Genomic DNA, 17,905 nt, shown 5'->3' on the forward strand with positions numbered 1-17,905 from the left:
CGCATGAGTTAACAAGTGTCTTCATTAGATATACCTTTAACAGTAAATGCACATCTCTTTAACCCAGTTATTGTTCCTTAGCAGAACAAACATTCAACAAAGCAGGTGTCAATAAAATAAAATAATATATCCTGTCATCCTTAAATCATTTATTCTTTTTTGTTTGTTTATATGGTGAGACTTTGAGTAGTTTTTGTAATGACCTCCACAATACCTGGTTAGGGAGGATAATGAAGAAAAGAATTATTAAATGGGAAATCAGGGTGCATGGCACCTGAAGACTTAAATGTTATGTCAAACTTTTATTATCCCATGAGCCATTAAAATAAAGCAGAGCTCTTATGGCAGCTTCATACATGACCGTAAATAAATGATACCAGCTTATAAGTAGAGCATCTTGCTCAGCTTCCGGCAAGTAATCTTTGAAGAATGACGAGAGGATAGAGTATTTAGAAACATAAATGTCTGTCCTTCCCAGTTTCCTTCATGAAATCAAACAGGCATTACTCTCTGTGAAGGGGAGGTTTTTCTCTGACCTCATTTAGGGATGGAACTTTTAACCAAAATGGTGTCACCCCTAAACCTACTCCGATACGCCAACGTAAGTGACCACAGAAGGCACAAAGTCCTATAAAAAGAGCGAAGATAGCATAACCCTTTGTCCATCTCACAGCTGACACAAGCTCATCCATCTCCAGTGAATCTAGAGAACCTGCAATGGCTCCTGAGAGAACTCCCTCCATGGTGAGTCCTGTACTATAATGTGTGTTGTTCTTGTTGATTTGGACCAGATAATACTTCTGGATTGTGGGCATGAAATTCTGGATTCCAACTATGGAGATCTAAGAATTGTGATCATGTAGAATACGAAATGAAAGCTTTTGTAGATATTTATTGTGTGGCATTTTCAAGAACTGATACACATCAGTTTGAGAGATGAGATTAAAACGGAAAGAGAGCTTATACTGGGTCTAAACCACACAAAAGAATCACATAATGCTGTGCACTAAGAAAGAATGTTTGCTGAAAATCTACTTTTCTGAGTAAAAGTGATTTAATATAATTCTCCCACAGCATTTTTCTTTAATCCATGATAAGATGGGTCATTGTCCTTGAAGAATTAATAAATTATGGTAATGGCTTTTTTTCCATTATCCTATTATTATACCATAGGCTTGGTATGTCAAACCCAGTTATTCTCATCAGATGCAGTATAACTGTGATTTAGAATGAAAGGTTTTTATATTTTATAAATTTTTGAAATGTAATTTAATTATAGAATCAATGTATGTAAGTTAAGAAAACTGTAAAATATACCTAGAAAACAGAAGGGGGATCCAGTTTGGGGTTGAAATATTTGCCAGTGGCACCAACAGCATTTCTAGCACAAATACTGCTACCACTTGGATTCTCCATGGCCCTTTCTTAAGCGCACATTTGCTTTCAAATAGGGTTTCACAGGATGCTAAGGTAGAGAACAATGGTGCAGGAAGCCATTTCCTCCTAGAAAGTCAAGATCAATATTATCCCAATGACCTGGCAGTGATGCATATACTGACAGGGCAATAACTTGTCATTTTTACTAAAATTACTGCCAGCCAATGAGTAAGGTGCCTTTCCTAAATCAAAAGATAAACATTTGAGACTGGTAAAACTCCATGGTCTTAGCATTATTTTGGTCACCTAACCAGGTTTTTATTAACTGATCTTAAAATTTAGAATAAGTTGTCCTAGAACACAGTATGTTCTCTGTGATTAGCAATGCAATCATTATCACAATTTGCTAACAAAAACCACCTGCTAATCCAATCTCCTACCTCTCCCTTCCCATTCAGTTCCAGTCACTGCTGCAGCTGCTGACTCTGGTGGCTATCCTGAAGGCAAGCATAGCAATGCCACGAAATCCAGTATGCCCAAACACTGAGGACAAGAACTTCCCTCAGAGTGTGAGGGTCAACCTCAACATCCTTAACCAGGATACGAATTCCAGAAGGCCCTCCTCAGATTATTACAACCGATCCACCTCACCTTGGAGTCTCCGGTACGTAAAAGCCCCAGATAAAATCTGTCTATTCTTCTATTTTGTATGCATCAGACTGCCAGTTAAATCACCTTGAGGAAAATTTTACTCACTCAGAATCACCAGTCAAACCTGGAAAGGCCATTGTGCAAAACAATGATTCTCAAACTTTTGTTCTATGAACTTATTTGATAGAGCACAGGACATCCCCACCCCCAATACCTATCCTGTTAGATCTCATGGTCACTGACACAGAAACCCCACTTGGATTAATGGTGATCATCATTCTTATGTTTACGCTACCCAAGCCTGTCGTTTGAATCCCAGTGGAGGGAGAACTATCATGGTGGGTATCTCTACCCTTTTTTCAGTTAGTTTTGATTCCCAGCAGACCTATATTTTCTGTGTCCTTAATAAATCTAGTACTTGGACCCCATAAGGAATTAAATAATAAGTGTATTTTGATAACATGATTTCATGCAAATGAGGCCTAATTATGTGGCACCTACATATTCACTTGACTGTTGTTTCTTCTCCTCTTCCCGTTACTAAGAAGAGTTAAATCCAAACTCAAAGCAAAGCATTCACTCAGCTGGAAGAGAGAAGGAAGAGAGGGTTATTGAGGAGCCTAAACTTTTGTTTCCGGCCATACACATCAGCTCTGGGCTCTCTTCCAGGAATGTGTTGTCAGATAAAATTTCGATACATTCCATGTTTCAAAGACAGACTTCATTAACTCACATTAACAACGACCATATTCCTAGATTATTCCCTTGGTATTTATTTATCCATCTATCAAATGTACCCTAAAAAAGGAACCTCTGTGTCAAACTTAGGTCCCTTCTGCAGCCTCAGTCTATCTTATTTTGTTCATTCTTCAGAGAAATTGGGAAAAACTGATCATTGTCTTTTTTTCTATGACATTTCGTGTGCTTAACAAGCCAAGTTTTCCTGAAACTACTTGTTTTTCAGACGAACGGTCCTCAGAGAATTTGCAATGCCTATAATCTGTCGCCCTGTAACTTTGTCTACCTTCATGATTGCTGTGTGATTTCCTTCCTGCCTTATCAGGAATTCACTCTCTTCCTGGCTTTGTCTCCCCCTGTAGCCGCAATGAGGACGATGAGAGATACCCCTCTGTGATCTGGGAGGCAGTGTGCCATGACTTGCACTGTGTCAACCCTGACGGGACGATCAACTACCACCTGAACTCCGTCCCCATCAAGCAAGAGATCCTGGTCTTGCGCAGGGACCCTCGGCACTGCCCCCACTCCTTCAGGCTGGAGAAGATGCTGGTCAAAGTGGGCTGCACCTGTGTCACCCCCATCGTCCACCACCTGGCTTAAGCGTTTCTGCTCTGACCCCAGCTCCCCAAATCAGTTAGGCTCTCTGGGGAGTAGACCCAGCCCAATTTCTGACCAAACTCACTAGGGTTCTTAAATGAGTTCACTCACCTGGAGTTTCAGAGATAACACTTTGGTTCAGAAATCGAATCTGAATCACCTTTCCCTTTCCACAATGTGGAGGAAGGTTTAGACTGAATACCACTTTGCTTCTTAATTGCTTTTCTAAGAGATTTAAGTTATTTATGTATTTAACAGGCCCTGAGATAACTTAGGGATGTAAGGTGCCATTTTAATGAGTTACATGCCTTATTTTGTATTTTTTTTAAAAGGCAGTATTCAGACTTAGGAATTTTATTATTTAAAAGGTAAAACCTCTATTTATATGAGCTATTTATGGATCTATTTATGTTTCTGAAGCCTTTAGAAAAAAGGTGAAATAGTGTAATTGTCTGCTCTGCCTGGGGAAATTCCACATAGAAAGAAATGGCAGGTGAAAATTTCTCAGTTGGTACTACATATGGACATGGGATTTTCTCCTCTTTGTCTCTTGGAAGAGCATGGAATAGCTGGGAAAAAAAGACTATCCCTACTTTCATATTTATTAATTTAATTTTTTAATTATTCAAGTTTCACAAGAGATAGCAAGTCTAATTCTCTGTTCTGTTAAACACTTGTAATAAAAACAACTTGCAATAATAAAATTTGGGAAGAAAATTTGTTGCCTTATATTTTTTCATTGAAAGTGTTTGAGCCAAGTAGCTAAAGAACATCCGTGGATAACTCGGAGACAGACAACAGTGTGGTGACGGCCAGAGGGAAGCAGGTGCAGGGGATGGGGGGAGGCGGGCAAAGAGGGGGGAAATGAGGACATCTGTAAAAGTAAAGTTAAAAAATAAAAAAACAAATAAAAGCCCTGGCTGGTGTAGCTCAGTAGATTGAGCGCGGGCCTGCGAACCACACAATCCCGGTTCGCTTCCCAGTCAGAGCACATGCCTGGGTTGCAGGCCAGTTCCCAGCAGGGGACTCATGAGAGGCAACCATACATTGAAATAAATAAATAAATAAATACAAATAAAAGAATACAAATACATTGAAAATAATTGATAAGAAATGCAAAGTACTTGATTCGGTGTCATTCAAATACAATTTAAATCTTTAATGGAACTAGACGTGTGCAAATGGGGTGGAAAATAGGGACAGAAAAAAGCTTTGCTTGGAGTGGCAGGCGCACGATGCAGTGTGCAGATGGTGTTTTACTGAGTTGTGGATTTGGAACCTGGATGGTTTTACAAATCAATGTCACCAGAATAAATTCAATAAAAATTTTTAAAAAATTTTTAAAAGTCCTTTAGCCAGCTCAGCTCTTCCCTGTGTGGAAAGGACTGCAAATTCTCCAATAAAACAAAACAAAGCATGCCTTTGAGTAATGACACCCTTGACCCACCCAGGTCCCAGTTCTCAATTTTACATGCCTTCAGGACAATGAAGGACCAATGCTCCCATACTATTGCCAATGCTGTGGAAACAAGCATTCCAAAATGAATTAAACAAATAAAATGATGGCTCTGGGAGAATGGCATATTATTAAAGATCATACAGAAAAAAGAAAAGATCCTCCAAAAAATACGAACTGAGGTTTGACAGCAAGGGGGAAGCTCTGGGAGAAGACAGAGTTCCCAAATTAGACTATTCATTCAGTCTCCCCTCAAACTCAGGCTTCGTTTGAAGACTAATGCCAATCACAGATCTGGAAAGAAACATCTTTTTCTTCCACAGGCCACACCCCTAGGATGACCCTCCTTCTCTGGGCTTCTGATCCAATGCATCCCAGGACACAGAAAAGGGCCACATAAAAGAGCCATATTTCAAACTTGAAATATGAGAAAGTTCAGTCCAAGTAAAATAAAAACTAAATAACATTCAATTCCAGAGTAGTTTCAAGTTTCAAGTCAACCATTTTTCCACGGCCCAGCGTGCTGTGTTGCTCTAATTCTGAGGCCTCTGGAAAGTCTCAGGCTGGTCCCCCATGAACACTTCAGACCCACTCACAGGACTATGGCTTTTTTCTGCTGCTTCTTCGATTCCGAACCCAGAGTCGACTTCTCCAGCCCCCACCTATCATTGTCATTTGTGAACTTACATCTCATGGCTATCTCCTGTCACAGTCTTCCCTTTTTTTAAAAGATTTTATTTATTTATTTTCAGAGAGGGGAAAGGAGGGAGAAAGAGAGACATTGATACGTGCTTGCCTCTCACATACCCCATACCTGGGGATCTGGCCTACAACCTAGGCATGTGTCCTGCTCTGGGAATCGAACCAACAACCTTTAGTTTGCAGGTCAGCACTCAATCCACTGAGCTACATCAGCTAGGGCCATAGTCTTTCTATAAGAGATCCATAGGCATCCGCCACTGAAGCTTACACAGCCTGTATGCTTCAAATCCTCTTGCTCAAATCCTGCTGCTCGATTCCCAATTTTCTCTGAATAGTGGTTGTGAAACTAAAAACTAACTTTTCTTTCGGGATGGAAGGCAATAAAAAGGCATATGCATCCCTATATATATGAAGATACATATATGAAGATGTGTGTATATATCTATCCTTAGTCCTGAACCATTATGTAACTAAGCAAAGTTGGGCTCATGCACGTGGCACCTTAGTGCATGACCCAACAATTAGTGTTGAGGGAAACATTATTATTTATACGCTTCCAGCCTGGGGTGGTGGTGGAGGGGGTTGAAGCTCTCCTGCTCAGAGCCCTGCTCTCCCATAAGAGCCAGCACGTCTCTTGCTCTCCACCAGGCTATAAGCTGAAACCACCAAAGCCAGAAGTTCCGAATATCCTTATCGGTCCTTAAATTGGCTGCACAAACAGGTCTCCATCCCCTCCGGAAAGGACATTGGTGGGTTTCAGAGTCTCCATCCTCCTGCAGCCACTCTCTCCTTCAGGATCTGGGGAACACTGTCCTCAGCCCCCATGCAGTGGTCCAGGAACACATGTGCATGTTACACTGGATCATGGTGAAGCCTAGGAAGGCACATGTCCTGGAAAAGTGGCCTCTCCACACATCCTTCAGAGTAACAGAAGTTGGCATTCCCTGGTGACAGTGCAGCAATCCGGGCATCTCCCATGACTCTGGGCTTGGTTCGACGGGTTCCCGCAATTCCCAGCCCCATCAGCTTTTCCAGATGCTCACACAGCACCATCAGCTTTCTCCTTTCACCCTCTCCTCAGTCTGCATGGCTGCCTCCTTACTCTTTCAGCCCTCATGGCAGAATTCTCAGAGAAGCAGAAGTAGCACCTCCCTCACTACCAACAGCATAACAGAATCTCTCTCACACGCCTGCCCTCTTCACTACAGACCAGCATGGCTGCTTGTTGCTTCCTCACTACCCCATGGTGGACTGACCTTTCTCTCTCAGCCCACCCTTATTTTAGGTGCTAACCTGGAACTTCCTACCTTACCTCAGACCCCACACCTCCTACCATGGGCTACTTTTGCCAGTTCCCCCATATCTTCTACCTTCTTTCCGCTGCCATCTTTAGTTAGAGCAAGAGTAGCCCATGACAGGGGACCCTTCACCCCCCTGCCTCTGGCACAGGCACTGTAAACTCCACGGCTAAGTCAAGAGTCACTGAATTGCTCTTAAAGTCACTGAACTCCTTTTGCCCAGGGCAGCAGCACAGCTATTAACTTTCCTTCTGTAATGCAAAGTATCTTGATGGTCATATCATGCCCTCCCCAACCATGGGCTATGGGGAATATTTTCTGCAACATCCCTTTGCATCCCCTTTCAATTACTTCCCACTAAATTGTATTTCTGGGAATTTTGTGGTGGGAAGAGGCAGTGGCCTTCCATGTCTCCCTTCCCTGATAGGCATTGCTTTTATCCTATCTTCATTTTCCCCAGTCAGTACCATTCCCCACCCCGTCATCCAGGCCAGAAATCTCGGAGGCACACCTGACTCTTCCCTCTTTCTCTTCCTTACTCCTAACACCCACACCCACCAAGCTCATTAAATTTCACTTCCTGAAAGTTCTCAAATTATTCCCCTGTTTGCCTAGGTTCAGGATTTCACCCTTTCTCATTTCTCTCTTCAATCATTGTGACAGCTTCCTGCCTATCCTTGCTGTTGTTGCTTCTGTCCTCCTCAATCCGTGCTCCAACATCTATGACACAGAATGAGCTGTGACAAAACGCATCCTCTGTAACCTGGCCTTGAACCTGCTCCAGCTCTGTCTCATGCCACTTCCTCCTTGATGTTTACCCTATGGCCATAGTGAAGTCCTTGTGGTGACCACCATGATGTTTTTGCCCTCAATGCCTGTGTCCTGTGTTACCCTCTACCTTGAATGCCTGGACCACCTTCTGCCCCCTTTTCTCTAATTCTACCCTATTAATTTCATCAGAATATTTGCATCCCCTCAAAATCCATATGCTAAAACCTCTCCTCCAAAGTGATACGACTTAGGAGATGGGGCTATCGGAGTGGTCAAGTCATGAGGGCAGAGCTCCCATGAACAAAATTAGTGCTCTCATAAAAGAGACCCCAGACAACTCCCCTACCCCTTCTGTCAGTGAGGATACCATAGAAAGTCTTCAACCAGAAGACAGCCCTTAATTATGTTGGCATCTTGATCTCAGACTTCTAGCTTCCAGAACTGTAAAAAATAAGTTTCATTTGTTTATAATCCACCCGGTATGTGGTATTTTGTTTTAGCAGTCCAAACAGACTAAGACACCTGCCCTCCCCACTCTGTTGTACCCCAAGACCCACACCTGCAGTGATGCCAGATTAGGTTCCCCTCTTATGAGCCCCAGAAGCAGTTTGGGTAACATCCATCACTACTGTTACATGCTATATTGGCTTTATCTACTTAACCAGTTTGTGGTTCCTTGAGACCCAGACCATCAGTACCTGGCACGTAGCTGATAGTCAATTGAAATAAAATTTGAACCAATAGTCTACAGACACTTCAAAGTCAACAGAAGGAAAACTAAACTCACTAACTCTACTCCCAAACTAGCTCCTCCTACTGCCTTTTTTATCTACTCAAATGATATCACCTACTCATCTGAGAAAGAAACCTGGATTTCTCTCATCACTCATTCCCCTCATCTAATCCATGAAAACACCCTCATGAGTTTCCTTGTATTCTTTCCCTCCTCCATCCCTCCTAAGTTGCTATAAAGTTGCATTTTATACTGTGTTGCACACCTGAAACTAATACATCCTATATCGACTATAATTCAAAGATCAAAATAAATTTAAAAAATAAAGTTTCATAATATGACCCTAACTGGTCTCTGTGCTTTGCTTCTTATAGTCGATAACTCAGTGTCTCTCAAATTTCTGGGGAAGACTAATCAGGGTAAGTAATTAAGAGCTGTCACAACAGACAAATCCCAAATAAACAAAAGTTTAAGGCTTGCTCAGGCTACTGTCCAATGGGGACTTCCAGGAGCTCTGCTCCACTTAGACATTCAGGGACCCATTCTAACAGAGGTTCACGTTCTCCCTCTGGTAGCAGCACCATCAAAAATTGCACTCATACAGCAGCTACTAACCACTATTGTTACAGAGCACTTGAAATGTAGCTAGACCCAACTGAGTTGTCTTTTAAGTGTAAATACATACCGATTCCAAATATTTTTATTGTTATTTTTTAGAGTAATTCTTTGCAAGAGCTCAATTATCAGTTGTGAGGGTCATAATTTTAATGTGTGACTCACATGGGCAGGATGTACACTTAGTGTGCATCTTACCTACGTACAGAGCATGAGCAATGTTATTAGGTAGACTATAAGATATTAAGGAGATTGTGAAAAAATATTTCAAGGGGGTTGGATAAGTGAAACACTGAAATGCTTGTCTTTCATTCTGGTTCCTTAGTTCTGGAGATACAGGTATTTTCCCCCTTTAAAAAACATAAGCTATTCAGTATTATCAACTATAGTTGCCACGCTATACATCCCCAGGACTTGTTTACTTTATAACTGGAAATCTATACCTTTTGATCACCTTCACCCATTTTGGTATTTTTGAAATATAAAACATATTACTAATTTTTATATTGATAAATGTTAAAATGATAATGCTGTGGATGTACTGAGTTAACTATATTATCAATATTTAAATTGTTAGAAATTCATCTGTTCCTTTTTTATTTGTTTTTATTCGGCTACTAAAAATTTCAGATTAAAATGTGGCCGGCATTGTATTTCTGTTGGGCAGGTGGCCAATGAAAGAAAAGAAGATGCTAAAAATTGTACGTGCAGTTTTTAAGGACCAATATCATTGGCCAGAACTCGTCACACAAACCCAAATTAATAGGAATGAAAACATGGAAATGTAGTCTTAGTGTATATCCCCAAAAAACGAAAATGAAATGCAATTTGGTGAGCACGTAGCATTACCTCTGTTATAGGACAGATAAATGAAGGGTACATACACATACATACTCCCACAGTTACAGTTCCAAATGGGTGAGCTGTTACATGGCCACTTTCTAGTGTAAAAAAGCCTAGGTTGCACTTGAGAGTAATACCATAGTAAGAATAACCTTGAGTTTACTCTAATTTTCTTAATTTTTTTAAAATTTTTGGAATTTTAACATACCACGAAACAGTTTGTGACTTACTTTACCACCAACTAGAACACACTTGTGTTTTGCAATCATGCAATAATGGGTACCCTGTTCCATCTCTCTCCATGTTTCAAGGGTATGTTCTCTAAAATGTAAACCTGATCGTATAATACCCCTGAATCACTTCTCAGTAACTCCTCCACACCTCAAGAAAAAGTGCACGACATAAAGCTACTCCATGACCCGGCCCAGCCCAACTCTCGCAAAGCTCCAAACCACATTAGGGACCTGGCCTATGTTTCTTGTCTACCTGGAATTTCCTCTTAGTCTCCTCATTTCTCATCACCATTAAATGAGTATATGAGGTCTGTCTAGGAGGGAGAGGACTCGCTTAAGATGTTCTCTTGGAATGTAGGTGAAGAGAAGCAAAGGAATAAGTGGATGGGAGGTATAAATTTATAGTAGATATAAAACATAGGGAGCAGAGATAAAATATATAAAAAACACATAAAATAAAATCAGATACAATAATGTTATAATGGGAGAAATGATTCCTGGTTTGGGCAAATTATTTTTTTAAGTGACTGTGAAAACTAGGTTTAGACCATATTAATTAAAAGAGACCATATTTAAATATATTGAACCTTTATTCTTTTAACAAAAAGAAGATATGAGACCCAAGAAAAAAACATGAAACATCAAATCAGGAGCCAAAATTATAGTGATGCAAGTCTTCCACCAAGAAGTTTTTTAAAAAAGCACTTAAGAGAGAAAGTCAGGCCAGTTGTCACCATGCAGGCAAGGCTTCTCTGGCCACAAAATGATACTTTTGTGAAATTTTACTGACTAGTGCCTTTGGAGCTGCACATTTCTCTGCATGTATGTAATGGTTTAATACGAACTTTGAGATAAAAGACAAAAGAACAGTGTTTAGCACATGTAGGTTCTCAATCAGTATTAAATAAAACAACGATTCAACCAAAAATGTCCGGTCCCATTGCATTCTGAGAAGTCAACAGGAAGACTTTCTTAGTCACGTGAGAAAGGAGAAAAATGCTCCTTTTTTGTGAAAACAACATTCAGAGGGATACCTTTGCTGACCGAGGGATGAATCAAAGCTGAGAATTCAATCCTGGGCCCCTTATTCCTTATATTCTTTAATACCTGGAAACTCTGTGAGGATTGCAACCCGGTATGCAAGAAAATGGTTATAAATGCCTTTTAAATAAATGTAAACTCAAAAAACCCGAGATATCAGAAAACAGGCTGATACTACAATAATAATCAGCGTCGTACATCAACAGCTAGATGAGCTAGAGGATCACCATCATGTAGGTATGCAACCTGGATCCAGTTCGCAAGTAGGAAGGCACAAGATTCCTCACTTTTGTTAAAGTGAAATCAAAAGTTGTCGCTCCATCCCTGACTTCGATAAATAGACAATTCAAAGGTCACCTAATTTGATAAATAAGCTAAAAATTAAAGGCAAACATCAAGAGACATAAAAGAAAATGTAAGTCTTGTGAGACTGCAAAGGATAAAAGACAAACCAGGAGTTCAGGTTAAGATAAAAAAGAGTAGGTACACAGTGCTGTCTTTCTCCCAGGACCATCTCAAAATTACAACTCAATTTTTAAAAATCAGCCTGGAGAACCATGTTAAGACTACCTGAACAGAAGTCCTATAAATAAGGATATAACAAAGAAACCACGAGAATGCTAGAGAAACCACAAGAGGGGCACAGATGTGAAACAGGGGGACCCCACATTCATATGTGGTAGTTGGCAATCCAAAGGGATATCTCAGCTGCAGAGGTCCCCATGAGGAGTGTGGGGGTCTCAGCCCCACTCCAGACTCCCCACTACAGAACGCCAACGTGAGGAAGAGGAGCCCTGGCAACATCTGGCTTTGAAAATCAGCAGAGACCTGGTCCATCTGGGTGAAATGGAAGGCTTCTGGAAACCCAGGCATATTTTAAAGGGCCCAGGCAGGCTCATGGGCTCACTAATTCACAGGCATTTACCCTGAACTCCAGCTAAGGGATGGCAGCTACAGGGGTGCTAGAGACACACCAGGAGAAACTGGGTTGTGTGGCTTCAGGGTGAGGGCTGGAAAAACAGCCTCCAACAGAGCATGCAGGCAGGCATGTTAAGCCCTCTCCTACAGAGCCAAGTCTGAATCAGCATTAGCCTGGTGAACACCGCTATACCACTAGTCCCACTCTGACAAATCTCTGAGTCCTCCCCCTACCCAACTCACATATCGCCCAAAGCTCTTTCAGTGGCTGAGCCCTCCAGGTAGCCAGCAGGCAGTGGCCGGCCTCAAGGCATCCTCTTGCTGAGCAATCCCAGGCCCAGCATTACTGTGGCAGCCAGCCTCAAGTTTGCAGTGTGGTTTCTCCAACATTCCTCCAGATTTAGCACAGCAGCTACCAATCGCCAATTGCTCTATAGCTCTCACTAGGTACAGCAAGCAGGGCAGTCACAGGCAGTAGCCAAATTTGGCTTGTACTGAACCCCTCCCAAGACGAGTAAAGCAATCAAGGAGGGACACAGTTCACACAAAGGACACTCCTGGGGCACCTGCCTCAAGTGATCAGGGAGACTGTGCCGTAGGGCTCTACAAGACATCTACTACATAAGACCATTCTATGAAGACTGGCGATGCAGCAGATATATCTAACACATAGAAGCAAACACAGAAATGCAGCCAAAGAGAAGAGACAGAGAATCATGTTCAAAATGAAAGAACAGGACAGAACTCTGGAAAAAAGAACTAAATAAAATGGGAGCTAATAATCTACCAAATACAGAGTTTAAAACACTGGTTATAAGGAAAGAACATAGTGAGAACTTCAACAAAGAGATAGTAAGCATAAAAACAGATGTAAAATTGTTTTTTTAAAAACAGTCAGAAATAAAGATTACAATAACTGAAATGGAGAAAACACTACAAAGAATCAATAGCAGATTAGATAAAGCAAAGGATGGAATCAGCAATTGGGAAGACAAGATAGCAGAAAACACCCAACCAGAACAGCAAAAAAAAAGAAAAGAATCCAAAAAAATAAGGATAGTTTAAGAGATGTCTGGGAGAACATCAAGTAGAACAACATTCACATCATACGGATACCAGAAGGAAAAAAGAGAAAGCAAAAGTTTGAAAATGATAATGGAAAACTTTCCTAACTTGGAAAAAGAAATAGACCTACAAGTCCAAGAATTGCAGAGAGTAGCAAACAAGATGAACACAAAGAGGCTCACACCAAGACGCATCATAATGAAAATGGCAAAGGTTAAAGGTAAAGAGAGAGTGGGCAAAGGAGAGATCAGGTCAGTTACAAACTGAAACTTTAAAGGCCAAGGCAAAAATACATCATTCATAAAAATAAAAGTAATGATTTAAACAGAGGTAACAATATCTTCCTTACTTTTCATACATCAGGATAATAGAAAACCCAAGAGAATCACCTAAAATATTATTAGAATTTCTATTACAGCACAGGAGAGTAGCTGAATTTGGAATAATGTTTCATTTTCCTGAGTATCCAGCAATAATGAGCTTGAAGATTTAATAAAAATTAGTTTGAAAACCTTATGAAAAGACCACATTCACACTAACAATTTAAAATAATATAAGCTATTGAGTAATTCCAAACTTACGATTTAAAATTTATATGAAAAAGACAAAATATTCAACAAAAAGAAAAGTGAAAATATTATAAAAGTATCAAATATTCCTAAGGAGCTCATAGCATTAATGTGATTACAATAGTAATTTTAGCAAAAGTTTTTTTTACATTTAAACCCAGCAAAGTTAATTTAAAATTTAACTAGAAAAGCAAACGTGTATAGGAAAGAGTAAAGTAATTTTGAGAGGAAAAGAGTTCAAGGGAAGTTGCTTTGCTAGATCAAAATTTATTTGCAAACAGTCATAATTCAACCATGTGATACTTCTACAAGAATGAAAAATAAATGGAACCTAACAGAATAATCTGAGACAGACCCTAATATGTATGTGTTTTTGTATATACATATATGCGTGTATATGAAATTAATAATAAAGCTAATAAGGGCAGGAAAAAAAAGACAGAGGACCTTAAAAGCAGCCAAGAGAAAGGCACCTGCAAGGGAGCTCCCACAGAAGAGCTGATTTCTCAGCAGCCATTTTTCAGGCCAGAAGGGATTTGCATGACATACTCAAAGTGATGAGCTACAACCAAGATCACTCCACCCAACAAGGCTCTCGTTTAAAATGGAATAAGAGATAAAGAGTCCATCAGAGAAGAAAGTGCTAAAAGACTTCATCGCAAACACGCCAGTATTACAAGAAATTTTATAGGCACTTTTTAAAAGAATAATAAGGGGCAAAAGAAACTTAAATACAAACAACAAAATAGCAATAACTAAGTACTTATCAATAATTACCTTAAATAACCTGGCTGGTGTAGCTCAGTGGATTGGGCGCGGGCCTGCAAACCAGAGTCTCGCGGTTCGATTCCCAGTCAGGGCACATGCCTGGGTTGCAGGCCAGCTCCCAGGAGGGGACTCACGAGAGGCAACCATACATTGATATTTCTCTCCCTCTCTCCTTCCCTTCCCCTCTGAAGATGAATAAATGGAATCTTTAAAAAAAATTACCTTAAATGTAAATGCATTAAATGCTCCAAGCAAAGACACAGGGAAGCTGAATGGTGAATAAGACAAGAAGACACACACATATGCTGTGAACAAGAGCCCTGCTACAGATCAAAAGACTCACACAGACTGAAAGTAAAGGGATGGAAAAAGATATTTTATGCAAACAGGGAAAAAAACACAAAAAAGATGGGGTAGCAATACTTAATCAGACAAAAGAAATTTAAAACAAAGGCTATAATAAGAGACAAAAGACATTTGGTAATGATAAAGGGATCAATCCAACAAGAGGTCATAACCCGTGTAAACATTGATGGGCCCAGCCTAGGGCCATCTAAATATATAAAGCGAATGTCGACGGATGTAAAGAGAGAGACTGAGAGTAATACAGTCATAAGAAGAGATTTTAACACCCCGTTGACCTCAATGAATAGATCTTCCAAACAGAAAATCAACAAGGAAACAGCAGCCTTAAATGACACTTTAGACCAGATAAATTTAATTCATATTTTAGAACATTTCACTCAAGGTAGCAGGATACATATTCTTTTCAAGTGTACATGAAAGCGACATTATTTGTAATAGCCAAGATTTATGGCAACCTATGTGCCCTTCAATGGACTATTGGATAGAGGTGTGGTTTGTATACACAATGTACTGTTACCTGGCCATAAAAAAGAATGAAGTCTTACCATTTTTGCCAGATGGGACAGGGGGGTGGGTAGTGCATGAAAAAGGTGAAGGGATTAAAAGTACTAATTGGTAATTACAAAATAGCCATGGGAGGCCCTGGCTGGGTAGCTCACTCAGTCGGTTAGAGCGTCGTCCTGATATGAGAAGGTTGAGAGTTCCATCCCCAGTCAGGGTACAAGAAGCAATCAATGAAGACATACATGAGTGGAACAATGTTTCTCTCTCTCTACCCCCTCTCTCTAAAATCCATACATAAGTTTTTTTTATCATGAGTATGTAAATAATCATGAGGATGTAAAGCATAGGAAAAAGGGTTAACAATATTATAATAACCATGTAACTTGCTAGATGGGTACAAGAGTTATCAGGGACATCACTTTATAAATTATATAAGTGTCCAGACACTACACTGCACACCTGAACCCAATATAAAATAATATTGAATGTCAATTGTAATGGAAAAAGAAAATTAAAATCAAATAAGAAGGACAAATCAAATACTGATCAAAACGCAAAAGCCAAAAGCAAAAGAAAGAGGAGAATATCAGAAAACAAAATACATGGAAAGCATAAAGGATTATGAGTAAATGTTTTTAATTCACCTCTTAAAGAACAAATACTCTCAAATATGGTTTTTAAAAATCTAAATACAGCCTGAAAATAAAAACTGTCCCTAAAACTAAATGACATAGAAAGGTTAAAAATAAAATAATAGACAAGAAATATATCAGGCAAATGCACACTAGAAGAAATTAAGAATAATATTGATATTAGAAAAATTATAACTGAGAAACATGAAATGTGAAAAAACTTACTTCATTTGGAAAGAATTTAGATGAATAATGGAAAAGAAATAAAAATATGTATAAATAAAATATGTATATGTATAAGTAAAATTTATATGTATACAAATGTATAAGTAGAAACAACTTTAAAAGTACAGAGATGCTATTGTTATGTAACATTGCCTGAGAGTCCTGACCAGAAGAGGAAAGCAAAAAAATCATCCTTATTTGAAGAGAGGGTATAATTACATACCTAGAAAAAAATAAGCAAATCTAGAGGAAATACATTAGCTCTAATGAGAATGCTCACATACTGGCTAGCTACAAAATAAATATTTTAAAAATAATTTCCCATTTACTGGTGATAATGAGTCCTAAAATATAACCAAACAATGTAGCATTCACTATGGAAAAAACAGAAACCTGAAATAAATAGAACTAATCTTATTGAAATATGAGATTTACAGAGAGAACTATAAAATGTTGATGGATTGTTAAAACAATTTAAATGTCCAGAAATACAGTGTTCATTGATGGAAAGATTATATACTGCACAAAATAATACAATTCTAATTTTTAATGTATTTTCCCCAGCTTTATTGAGATATAGATGACATATAAATAGTGTTGCATAAGTTTAAGGTGTATAATGTAGTGATTGTACATGTGTATATATAACAAAATGATTGCCACATTAGTTACAATTGTGTATGTGTGTGTGTGGTGAGAAATTTTAAAATCTACTCTCTGAGAATATACAAGTATTGTTAACTATATTGTATAATCATCATGTTGTACTTAATTTATTTTTGTGTCTAATACACTAGCAATCAAATCCTGATAGGGCTTTTTGTGGTAAGATAACAAATTTGTAAAACTCCTTGGAGGAGATATAAATCTTGAAGATTTGTCCTATCAGAGAGTGTAACTTAGTTAAAAGTTCACAATTTTTTAAATAATGTGATATGAGAATAGAAAAATCAATGGACAAATTTAATAACCCCAAAATATATCATGGTATATATATAAAATCTAAAATATGGTAAAAGCAAGCTGTCATTACAAATTAGTAAAATGGGGAGGTTACTTAGTGACTAGGTCTGGGATAATTTATTGATTAACTATCTGGGAGAAAAGTAATATCCAGATGTAGTTTTTTTTATATCATACATCTAAAAGAATTTTAGATAGCTTTAGAGTAAAATATAAAAATCAATAAGCACAAACTATAAATACTGTGAAAGGTAATCCCATAAAATCATGGATAATTTTTATTTTCATTTCACTTCACTATATAGCCATTTTTTTACAGTGAGTGCATGTCACTAAAAACAAACAATAAGCATTTTTAAATTTCTATGTACTGAAAAATTAAAATACAACTGACTATTTTCCAATTGTCTATATGGCAAAATAGCCCATAAGTTTCACAGAAATGAAGACATTTCTAAATTAACAGCATGCATTAGACATCTAATTTCCTTCATCTTCATACCGCACAAAAACTATAACAAAGAGATGATAAGTAAATACACACAACAGACAAAAGCAGCACAAATTTACAAGTGAAAAGCAGAGGATACGTGATAGCTGATTATATAAAACTGAGAGAGAAAAAATCCCTCACTGTCAGAAGGGAAGCTGAGAAGCACTCAGTTTATACCCTGATCTTCTGAAGGCTCAGGCCCTCAGCACCCCAGCATCAGGGCCCCTGGAGCCGGGGTTAGGGGCAGAAGCTAGGTTCAGGAGGTCTGAATGGAAAGCTATTTGCACAGCAGATGGACAAAGGCCTCTTCCACTCCAGCTCCTGGCAACAGGAGAAACACTCCCCCT

The 17,905-nt window shown here is 39.0% G+C and overlaps 1 protein-coding gene across 1 annotated transcript; it reads left to right on the plus strand.

Moving 5' to 3' along the window:
- Positions 1-565: 565 nt before the first annotated feature.
- Positions 566-3,367, plus strand: IL17A (interleukin 17A). Its single transcript, XM_037056582.1, has 3 exons — positions 566-601; positions 1,836-2,041; positions 3,129-3,367. The coding sequence occupies exons 1-3, from the start codon at positions 566-568 to the stop codon at positions 3,364-3,366; spliced, it is 480 nt and encodes a 159-aa protein (XP_036912477.1). The 3' UTR covers position 3,367.
- The last annotated feature ends 14,538 nt before the right edge of the window (positions 3,368-17,905 follow it).

Source organism: Sturnira hondurensis, unplaced genomic scaffold (genome assembly GCF_014824575.4).
Source record: "Sturnira hondurensis isolate 20B ecotype Veracruz unplaced genomic scaffold, ASM1482457v3 Scaffold0000880, whole genome shotgun sequence".
Lineage (NCBI taxonomy): Eukaryota > Metazoa > Chordata > Mammalia > Chiroptera > Phyllostomidae > Sturnira > Sturnira hondurensis.